This window comes from Artemia franciscana, chromosome 20 (assembly GCF_032884065.1).
Source record: "Artemia franciscana chromosome 20, ASM3288406v1, whole genome shotgun sequence".
NCBI classification, from domain to species: Eukaryota; Metazoa; Arthropoda; class Branchiopoda; order Anostraca; family Artemiidae; genus Artemia; species Artemia franciscana.
Genome location: NC_088882.1, coordinates 2,694,387 through 2,706,526, shown reverse-complemented (window position 1 = coordinate 2,706,526; position 12,140 = coordinate 2,694,387). Strand labels below are relative to the sequence as shown.

The following is a 12,140-nucleotide window of genomic DNA, read 5'->3' as shown; positions in this document are numbered from 1 at the left end:
ATTGATAATTTAAACCGTATTTTACAGAAAAGGGTTATGCTCAGTCCTTTAGCCTTTAAATATGGCAAGCCTTTAAGAAAAAATGACACCTCATGCCTTTCAATAAGAAAAAAGAATAAAACTCGAATTTTAAACAGAACACGATGCACTTTCCCAAAGAACAAAAAGAGTTTTCAAACGATTTCCAAAAAGTTTTCCAATGGTCAGCAGAAAAGGGGCGACTCTAAAACGAGTTTTAAACCTCTTCAAGATGGTTGGGTTCATTTGTGGTAGAAGGCAAGCAGTTAGTGCTAGCCAGTAACTCGGTAGTAGACAAGAGTATAAAAAAGAAAAAGAGATACCTTTCATTCTCTGCTTTCGGATGGTCTAAAAAGAACACTTGACGTTCCTCTTCTGCATCTTCATCATACCCATCTCGTCGCTCCCACAACATTGTAACCGTTCGACGCTCTCCAAGATCCTTCAAGCTGTCATAATAATACTGTCTATGATTCTGATTTCGTGATTTAGCTCCCAAATAAAAAGACCGATCATCAGAGTCGCCATCAACGCCAGTGCCTGCATTAGAATCACTCACGCAGTACTTAAAGGTTTGTACTGGAATATGAGGAGCACTTGGTGGGGACTTTACCTCAATAACTTCGGGAAGTGAGGAAGGCCCTGGATGAGGAGTTCGGAGATCAATGTCTTTTGGAGTAAGCATATTAACTTTCGGGCCTTGCATGAGATTTTTTGGGTTTTCATCCTTCTTTGAAGAGATTACAACTGGGATTTGGTGATTACCTTTAACTGAAGATTCGTATTTATCCCTCCTATCAAATTTTTCACTTCTATATTCATCACGTCGCACATAAAACTTGCTGCTACTTAATTTTCTTGGATCCTCATTTCTACCGACCATATTTTTGTAGCTCTCATTTTTCTCATCATTAGTACGCACTTTTTTTGGCGACTCACTCTCTCTCTTAGTCTCATCTTTATGCTTCTCTTTATCCTCATCTTTCAGCCGATTCTTCTTAATTGAATGGCTGGCAAACATATCAAATTCAGCTAGTTTCTTTTTCTTATCCGATTTTCTTTGGGAGCGATTTTCCAACTCTCTCGTATTAAACTTGTCTCTATTACGTTCACCACTTATATATAGGGAATTCTCGCTATTATCCGAGATTGGCCTATTAGAGGCTATGTCTTCCAACCTTCGACCAGAACGACTTCCCCAATACAGCGAAGACAAACCAGAAGATTTCCTTGGCGATTTATCTCTGCTTGATGAACGAGGCCGGAATTCATCGACCTTCCTGTAATCAACATCGCGCTTCCTATTATCAACATCACACTTTCTATTATCAACATCACCCTTCCCGTTGACTTTCCGCCATCCTCTTGAACCATCGAACCTTTGTCTTTGGTACATCTCCAGACTTTTCTCTCGTAAAACGTCATCATCTTCGCATTCACCCCTAAAGAAAAAAGAATTAATAAAAATACACATCCAGCCACAAATTGCACATAGAAAGACAAAAATTTACTTAGCTATATTCTAAAGTCATCGTTATGATAGTTGCCAGGTATGGTTAAGAATAAAAATGCTTCAAATGGTTGAGAAGGATGTACAGCACGGTTCTGAGGGAATCATCTAGGGATATGGTTGAGCGACTGAATCTCAAACAATAGGTTATACAAAAAGTAAGGTTTGTCCCAACTGTCTACTGCCATAATGAAAGATAACTTAAGACGGTTCAGTCACATTTTTTGGATGAGAGAAGACAGGTTGACAAAAATTTTACTTTGCGGCTATCCAGTTAGTCAGAAGAAGGATAAGAACGTCCTTGAATATGTTGAAAAATATGTAATAAGAGAAGATTTAAAAGGAGTGGGGACTTAATGTCGGAATAAGTCTTTGACAGTAATCCAGTTATGGTCCAAGATGAACAAAAAAGTAGCACCTTCTCGTGTCCCATTAAAATCAAAAATATTTTCTTTTTTGAGTTTTTTTTGAGTAAAATGGTATTTTATAGATATAATTCCTCCCAATTCGTAGTATTGTTTATGGAATTGTGACTAAAAGAATTAAAAGGTTTATATTACAACTTATCCACTGTTAGAAGATTCCCCGAGTCAGACCCTTTTATATATCCTAGTAACAGGGATGGAAGTATAATGTCATTGGCCATTCCATATCTTACAAAGTAACGTTTTTGTCTTGAGAATTACTGTCTTTCGATTGTTTTAGTCACCCTTATAGCTGCCAACTAAATGACAACCCTAGTTGTGATATCATAAAATCACCAGTATCACCACTAATCTTTAATTTAAATTATAAAAAATTCTAACATGATAACTATAAGAAAGACTAAATGAATATATAGTTCGGAGTATCCTTTCAACTGATTAAAAAGTAATTATCAAGCTAATAAAAAAATTTGCTTCCTTAGTTAAAATAAATTAGCTATATTAAAGAAAAAAATAATAATAAAAATGAATATATATTTATAAATATAATAATATTATAATTATACAATATAATAATTATAAATTTAATAAATAAATAATAAAATTATATAATAATAATAATATAATACATATATATTATAAATATATAAATAAATAAAAAAATAATATGAATAGAAAAATTAATAAAATAAATTAAAATAAAAGCAGCCTTTGGATTGGTCAATGTGCATCCTTTACACCAAGTCATTAGAAAAAAAAAAGAACGACGAAATTTACCAGATGGTTCAAAACTCGACTATCCTGTGGTTTCAAAGCCTCGCACACAGTCAGAAGTAAAAGTGCAATCAGTAGTGTGGTCGTAGTAGGGGGTGGAATACTTTAATTACATTTTTTTTCTATTCCTTTTCTATTAACTTATCGGGGTTCATAACCTATTAATCCATATCTTTTTTGTATCTTTTAATATCTATGTATCTATTACTTTATCCTTTCTAAGTTTTCGCAGCGAGATTTTCAAATAAATGTTTAGAGGCCCCGCTGACAAATAGATACTATTAAAACACCCCAACTTTTCAATTAGCCACAAATCGAATGACTACTTGGCTTTCTATCTTGTCTTTAATGAGGTAACTAATTGGACACTATCGGGATTCATAACCTAGTAATCGATATCTTTTTTATATCTTGTAATATCTTTGTATCTATTACTTTATACTCTACATTTTCGCAGATTTTGAAATAAATGTTTAGAGGCCCCACTGACAAATAGATACTATTAGAATACATCAACTTTTCAATTAGCCACAAATCGAATAACTAATTGGCTTTCTATCCTGTCTTTAATTAGGTAACTAATTAGACATGGTAAATTACCTTCCTATCATGTCTTTGCAGGATAAAACAACACTTTCTCTATAGAAACGTTTGTACGAAACGTTACAAACATAGACGAAGACGAACACCAACGTAACAAGCGTCAAATTCCGCACGTTACTCACCTGACCGATTATTCGAAAAGAAAAACCAATTTTTTGGCAAAAAAAAATCCATCTAGTTTCCCCACGTAAAAATATTTGCCAAAAACTCGTGAAATTCATTGAAGAACAAAATAATTTAAATCCATAGGGATTAGCTAAGGCAAACTTTATGGTCAAATTTACAACAGATTATTCAGCATCCAATCTATATCAATAAAAATGTCCATTTGACTTTTTAATATCAGTGAGTCCAACTGAAGCTAGCTTTTTTTTATAAGTTTAAAATAGTCTGTAGAAACGGAAGAACAAAATAAGGCACGTTACTCTAACAGAGGCAGTTCTAGCATATTACAAAAAAAAATCTATTTCATGACTTTTCTCAAGTGAGCCCCTTCGTTTGCATCGCGAAACTGTCCTCTGAGCTAGGGTTGTCAATTTTTATGGCGAAGTTTCCACTCCAGCAACGAAATAGATTGAGTCGTTTTGAGTCATTTTTCCTAAAAAGCGTCGTTGATTTCTCCATTTGGAGTAATTGATTTTCAGGTGGTGTATAATTTTCTCAGAATTGAAATACTCCAAAAATAGCAAAAAAGGAGAAACAAAGCAGCAGTTTTATTGAGGCAACATTCTCAGGAATACAGAATTAGTATTTCTTTGGGGGAATAGGGCACACACATGGCTTGAGATACCCCAATGATATTTTTCATCCCTCCGTCGCTATAATTATTGCAATTTTCAGCTTCCTTGAGGAGGGAGGAGGGAAAAACTTCCCTCTTGATCCATCCCTGCCTTTCATGATAATATTAGAACAATAAATGAAAAGGAAAAAAAACTAACCCAAAAGATGAAACAGAAACAAAAATACAGACAAGAAAAAGTGGATAAGTAGGCAATATTACTTACTCTTCAGGTGCAACAATACTATAATAACCAAAAACAAAACTAACCAAAAGGATGAAACAGAAAAAGAAAAGAAAAGTAGACAAGTAGGCAATATTACTTACTCTTCAGGTGCAACAAAACTAATAATAACATACGAAAAGGAAACAAAAACTAACCCAAGGATGAAACGGAAAAAAAATAGAGAGAAGAAAAAGTAGACAAGCAGGCAATATACTTACTCTTCAGGTGCAAGATAATCATTTTCAGGAAGGAACTTTTTGTAGGTTGGATCCTATAAATAAATATTCATTATAATTTTGGCAACACATCTCGTATAATCTTTTCATTGATAATATATGCACATAAACCAATATGTAAAAGTCGTGACCTAGAGGACAAATAGCCATAAAGGTTTTCACAAAATAGAGGTAGGTAAATTCTACTTCTGGATTTCTAAATCGGGCCCAAAAATAAAAGCCAAAAAATCTCATGAAAGCACGAAATATGGGGAATTTGTAACTGTCACAAAAATTGCCGCAAAGTAGACATACATTTCTATTTCAACAGGGATTGCTAAAATTATGGTTGAAACATTAGCTGCAACCTAGTAAAGAGCAAACCACAGACCATAATAGACAGAAGTTATAAACTTAAACCCTAAAGAACGGAGCTAAAAAGTTTGAACAGAACAATAAGAAATAAAGAAGTAATATAATAATAAGAAATAACGAGTAAAAAAAGTTTGTTAATAATGAAAAAAAGAGCAAAGAAAGTTTGAGTAAGATAACAACTCTAAAACTCGAAATACCCAAGTTGCAAATAGCCATAAAATTTCTTACCAAATAAGGGTAAGCACTGATACTTTTGGACTGCAAGAATGGCACCCTAAAAGGGAGACTAAAAATTTGACAACAAAGATTAATACCCGAAACAAGACTAAAACTAGACTTACAAGTCGAACTTTCACAGTCATTTTCTTAAGGACAGTTTCACATTTGTTCAACGATTCTGCTTTCAATCTGAAATAAAATATAATTAATTAATTAATTAATTTAATTAATGAGCCAACCAGTGATTATTACGACAAATACAAATGGCAATAAGAAAATCACAAACACTCAAATACTCCCACACACACAGACACTTTCATGTACTATGTTCGTACATCATATAAGCATTTCTTATGACATCATATAAGCATTTTGTTATTTGATCCCATACATAGCATAAATAAGAATGGTGAGTTTCCAACGCAACAGTTATGTCTATCAGAAGGCAAAAAAACGAACATTTGCAATTGCAGTTATTATAAATGACGATTCTTTGGAACCAATAAGATGAACTATCAAACTTGATAAGATATAAAATTCGACTACCTGGACCATCAATTGCGACAACACCAATACAGAGAGGTAAAGCAAAGGCCATTGCTGAATTGTCTGAAGTAATCGAAATAAAAAAACGTGTGAAAAATGAAAATGAAGAGCAAAGACACGGGCAGTTAGAAGATATGCGAAGACGACAATCAGAGCGTGTTAAAAATGAAAATGAAGAGCAAAGACACAAGTGGTTAGTCACATACAACGCCGAGAAAGTGAGCGAGTCAAAAATGAAAATGAAGAGCAAAGACACGCACGGTTAGAAGGAAAGCGGCGGTGTGTCAAAAATAAAACCGAAGAGCAAAGACACACGTGGTTAAAAGAAAAGTGACAATATATATATATATATATATATATATATATATATATATATATATATATATATATATATATATATATATATATATATATATATATATATATATGTATATATATATATATATATATATATATATATATATATATATATATATATATATATATATATATATAGTGTGTGTGTATGTGTGTTTGTATACAGTATTTTATATTTTATGGCGTCCAAAGAGCCTTCCTTCCATTGAACTACCAGAGGATTCTCTCCCAACTTTCTTATTTAATTTTCAAATTTATATTCTATCAATTTTTTAATGTATAGATGGAACGCAAGTATTGGTTTGACTCCTATTTGTCTGAAAGGATTATCTCCATGGATCCTCAGTTCAACTCACCATCTCACGTTCAGTTTAGTATCTCGCTATGATTAGTTTGTCTTCAGGCCAGTTCTGTTCTCAACTTACGCTAGTGATCTTATTGTTGCTATCATGAGTCATAAACAAACAGTGTGGTGTCGTCTCTCCAAATCTTTCTATGCCCAAAAATTCATACACTAGGACACAAGTCCCTCATAAACACTAAGAGCACCCTAGTTGCCTTTGTTGACGACAGTACCCTCGGCACTACTGTCAGGACGGCCCTAAGATCCATATTAAACTAATTATCTTGTTTAGAGATTCATCCTACCATTCGACACTAAATACCTGGCCCTAAATAAAGTCAAGTCGAACTTTATGATTTTCTCAGGCTCTTCCAGAACTATCGAAAATTCACTTTTTAAAAGGTTCTGAGTAGACCTAGTGATCGGTATGTCCGGTTCTTAGGTACTTTTCCTGATGAGAATCTCTCCGTTACTGTAACACAGTTTTCGAGGAATCTGATAATTCTTAGAAACCTCCGGCACAAGTTCCAAGGACGATTCAAAAATTTCATTTCATTCATTAAACCTGTCTTACGTCTCTTATGCTCCTACTATATGGAGTGCGACATTTTTTACGCTCTCTGAGGTACGCTATACGATAAAGCAAGGAGTCTTCTTCTACAAACAAATAGCTCTGTTAGAAAGCCATTGCTTGATTCGAACCATCTTCATATTCTTTCATGCGTGCTATTCGTTGGTCTTCAACTACACGGTGATGATCTTCCAGTCTTCAGAAAAGACCATCTCTCGCCTCTGATCCTACTACATATCATCTTCGTAATTCTGGCACCATTCAAATTCGACTCAGTCTATCAGCCAGATAAGATTTCATATCACCTCACTGCCACTCATGCTGCCACTGGCATTGCCTGAAATACTTTGCTTCAGTCAACAATAAGTGCAACTGGCTTGGTGCCTTCAGAAATATTGTAGGATATTTTGATTTCTAAAAAAAAAAATTACGCTCCTGAGAAATGGAAGTCTCTGGGCCAAGTTGGAAATGTATGTTCGTATTGTTTATTACGCGTGACACTCGGCTTTGACTTGGTTTTCGGCGTGGCATCAATTAGGGAGAAGACACGGGGGATGTCCTCCCTAGATTGCGTAAAATACCTTTCGGGTATACTTTCATCAAAAAATACCATTTCTTGGTATTTGAATTGAAAAAATCTGTCCCCCTTTATATTAAAAAACAAGTTTGTCCCCCTCCCCTAAATTTTTACTGAATTGACGCAATATTGGCGAGCAGCATTTCGTAATATTCCTTTTTAGGGTGTGTGTGTGTGCTTCTTTTTCCCTTGCATTTACTGCCAAGATCATCGCAGGAATTTATGATGATATATTTGATTTTATTGAACAAATTTATTATTGAATTGCTGTTCATTAATTAAATTTATCAACCCATATATATATATATATATATATATATATATATATATATATATATATATATATATATATATATATATATATATATATATATATATATATATATACTAGCTGACTCCTACCAAGCGTTGCTGTGGCGCGAAGCGTCAGCTAGTCCCCTCCTAAGCCCCTAAACTAGTCCCCCTAGCCCCCCCCCCGTCCCTCTGCGCGCCCCAGCAACAAGTGGGGTGACAATTTTTTTTTAAGTTTTTTTTTCGTTATTTTTTGTTTTTATTTTTTCTCTTTTTCTTTTTTTTTAGTTTTTTCTTTTTTTCTTTTTTTTAGTTGTCTTTTTATTATTATTTCTTTTCTTTTTTTTCAATTTTTTTTCCTGTTTTTAGTTTTCTTTTTAGTTTTTTTTTCTGTTTTTAGTTTTATTTTTATTTTTTTTTAGTTTTATTTTTCTTTTTTTTTTAGTTTTTTTGTTTTTTTTGTCTTTTTAGGTTTTTTGTCTTTTTTTTAGTACAGACGTACAGACAAACAAACAGTATATATATAAATATATATATATATATATATATATATATATATATATATATATATATATATAAATAGCAAAAAATGGCGTAAATATGATTGAATAGAAATAAGATTTGTACAATCATAACCCCTAAATAAACAAATGATATGAATACAGCCTAATCAGAAATAAATAATAAGTATTATGAGCGTATACTGAGTTTTAGACGTTTTCAATATATCTCAATTGGCAAGACGATATGGTTGTTATACTTCTTTTAATGCGTTACAAGTGTTACCACACATAGTTTATTTATTAGAAACTAATAGTAAAAATTACCTAGGAAAAACATCGTGATATTTCAGAGAGGGCATATACCGCTACACAGCATTTATCTAGCGCTTCCCTTCGATTTATCTAAGCTTTCCATTAAGTTATTTTAAGGTTATCATTCTGCAAATTAAGATGGTTTGTCATAACGTTTTTTATACTAACACTTACTAACTCTTAACTTTACTCTTACTTAACTTAAAAAACTCTTAGCTTAACTCTTTTTTTTTTAAACTAAAAAGAGGACCCAGTCACGTGCAGTCAAAAAATTCCCTGTAGAAGACGAATTTTTATCATTTTGAACATCTGTGAGGGTCTGGGGAGCTTACGCTTCAACGAAATCTCATGAAACTGGTGGCAGTTGAGGCAGAACCTGGTCCCGCGGCAAGTACCAAGTCAACTGAGTACGAAGCTACTACTATGATTGTAGATGCATTAAATAGAAAATTGAATAGCATAAAACATGGAGTTTCACAGACACCATCTAGCAATACAGCCAACCACTATACATAGGGATAAGTTACATTTAATCTACTTAAATATGAAGCACAGCAGCAAATAAAAAAGAAAACAAAATCGTCGGATGAGAAAAAACTAAATAAGACAAGTAAGAGCACTATGTGGTATTTAACTCGAACCCATTATTTTTCTTGAATATCATAGCCGATTGGTTAGTGCTCTGGACTTGAAATCCTGAGATGAGGGGTTTGAATGCTGGTGTCGCTGGTTATTTGGTCCGGGACGGGGTTAATGCTTTAGTCAGACAGAGTCGACTCACCTCTAAATAGGTACCTGGAGAAATATGGGGAAAACACGTGAAGCGCCGAATGATTTGCTCCCAAACACCCAATGCAATCCCGACCGAAGGCATCAAATCAGGGGATTAGTAACTGCGCAACGCAGACCATTGGTCAGCATGCGATTTTTTGTTGCTATTTTTCTTGAATGTATAGTGATTTTGGGAGGTCGTACTGAGAGTAAAAAAAAAATTAAGATAGGTCAAGTAGGTACGGTGCCTTACTAGCCGAGGTAGTACCTGATAAGAAGTGCACTAATAGATAAAACACTCTAGAAAATACTTTGGAGCAAAATAATTTACATTTGGGAGTATTCTCAAGTATGTCACTTGAGTTGGGGGACAACGATTGTTCTCCTTCCTCCCCTTGCTCTTTTAAAAGAGGGCAAAATTTAACCATGCACGGACAAAATACCTCCCCTGGCAAAATACATCCTTTTTATAAGGGGTCTCAGTTTGGAGAGGTTGGGTGGAATTTCTCAGGTTGGGAGGAATGAAAGGGGGGAGGGAGAGTTATGCATTAATGAGTAAGAGAAATTGGATTTGTTATTATAGGTAAGTAGATATGTGGACTTTCGCGCGAATACAAACCCTCATAGGTTTTCCCCAGCGCGAAAGTGTTGTATTTTATTTATTTATTTGTGAATGCTGAAATAAAAAATTGAACTTGAACTTATCATATAAAGTTGAAATATTGTCGCTTTCACGCCCTTAGGTCGTATCTGACGTTTTCACACTTCTAAGATAATACCCAGACATGGCTTGCACAGTTGCTCTGAAAGGGAGGATCGACAGGCTCTCGTAGACCAGGACAATCAAGGTACCATTGAAAATACATTATACAGCTATTTGTACCTGACTACAACAGGTTTAGACGGTAGGCTAACAATCAGAAAAGAAGCTCTTGCAGTTTGTGTGCTCTGATAGTACGCCACAAAGCTTCACCTTATATCTGCTTAAGGAGGACAAAAGTAGTTTTAAATACAAAGGTCATAATTGCCCTTTGAGAGTTATTGGAAATAACTAACAGAATGACCCAATCCTGTATAGGTTCTAAGATACGTTAGTAAAACACAGAATTCTTTAGACAAAAGACTTTACGTTTTCTGTAATTTACACCCCCCCCCCACACACACAAACAGAATTGGTGTATACAACTCTTTATGTTCACCTCAGGAGCTCCAGCCCGACTCCTAAATAGGCCTTCAAAAGAGTAACGTCCCACGTCTTGCCCCATTGACCTAAGGACAGGACATTAAAAATAATAAACTGAACCCTAACTGGAGCAGTCATTGAAGCAACAACAGATGAGAAAAAAAGGTTTTCAATTGAATTAAGAAGCCAGAATTAAACCTAAAACATACCGAAACCATCAGAGGTAAAGAGTATGCCGTAACGAAGTAGAAAAATGAGGGAGAGTATATAGTTCACCAGTTTTCTGAGGCTTTGAAGACCCCCCCCCCCAAAAAAAAAGCAAGATCCAACATTTTGGGCGTACAGCAAACTTTTCTTGAATAAATTAAGGGGAGCTAAGCAGCCACAAAAAAGCCCTCAAACGCAGGTGCAGGCACGTAAGAAGCTATATGAAAGAGTTGACAGTCGTTTTCCAAGGGGATCCTATTAAGTTTCAAAAGCAGCATTTTGTTGTCCCCAATCTTCCCAATTATAAACGAAATGGACCTTAAAGCTAGTCCCCTATCCATCCCTGTGCGCATGCACATTCGCACACAATTTTAGTTGGTCAAAATTTTATCTCATTTGAAGAAATAAATTTGGAATAAAAATCCTTACATGCTTTCTCCGTTTATCACACTACATAATGAACGCATTCTCTGTAACTGCATTTCCTTTGAAGCGACATTCTGCTTCTCTAGTCTGCTAATCATCTCTTGAAGAAGAGGAAGATATGACTTCAAGGCAGCCACCTTTACTTCGTAATTAAAATCCATATTCATGTCAATGACTTTGTCTCTTTCTCAACTAAAAGAAAAATTGTTAAAGTCGTCTGCTACCAATGACTTCACACTAGATACTTAGCAATAGACAGAAAAATTTTGGAAAAGGCTTCATAATATTCTTCCGTGGGCGTGAGGGAAGAACCCTACTTAATTACCCTATTCTCGTGTTTGATACTTGCATTAAACAAGTTTTCGTTGGAAATCGAATAGATTTGGCAGGAACAGAACGGGCTTTATTAGATACCATAAGATAACTGCATTAAATTTAAAAAGCGCTTGTAAAAAGGGCTTCTACCCAGAGCCAAAACCTAAAATTTCGGTTTGTACACAAAATCTGCAGTATTCACACAACGATCTGTCACGGAGATCCCATCACCAAAAAAAAAAATTCGAGACTTAACACTGGTTCAGGTTAGGTTCATGCCATTTTTAGGTTAGGTTCATGTTGCTTTTAGGTTAGGTTCATAACTTGGTTCATGTCATTTTCGGACGACCCACCTCTTCTCGTTTGCCGAATGAATCCAATAAAAAAGTAAAAAACTAACACTTACTGGTGTACCTGTTCCAATGAAAGATTCACACAACCTGACATGAAATCGAGGGAGATAGTAATTCAATCCTTTACTAGAGAAGACAGAAGATTTTTAAATTCACCCCATAGTTTTCTACTTCTGTGATAAATTTCTCTGCTTAAACATTTTTTATAATCTATAACCACCGCCGTAAAAAAAAAAATCCTC

At 34.5% G+C, this 12,140-nt stretch overlaps 1 protein-coding gene across 1 annotated transcript in view; it reads right to left on the bottom strand.

Annotated features, from left to right (window-relative positions):
• LOC136040278 (uncharacterized) overlaps positions 1–12,140 on the bottom strand; it is an 80,269-nt gene that overhangs the window by 46,473 nt on the left and 21,656 nt on the right. Inside the window, exons 2-5 of the mRNA XM_065724521.1 lie at positions 11,234–11,422; positions 5,266–5,332; positions 4,553–4,605; positions 342–1,460 (exon numbers count right to left, since the gene is read on the bottom strand). Of these exons, the coding sequence (XP_065580593.1) occupies positions 342–1,460; positions 4,553–4,605; positions 5,266–5,332; positions 11,234–11,397 (1,403 nt within the window). The 5' untranslated portion in view covers positions 11,398–11,422. The remainder of the gene's footprint in view (positions 1–341; positions 1,461–4,552; positions 4,606–5,265; positions 5,333–11,233; positions 11,423–12,140) is intronic.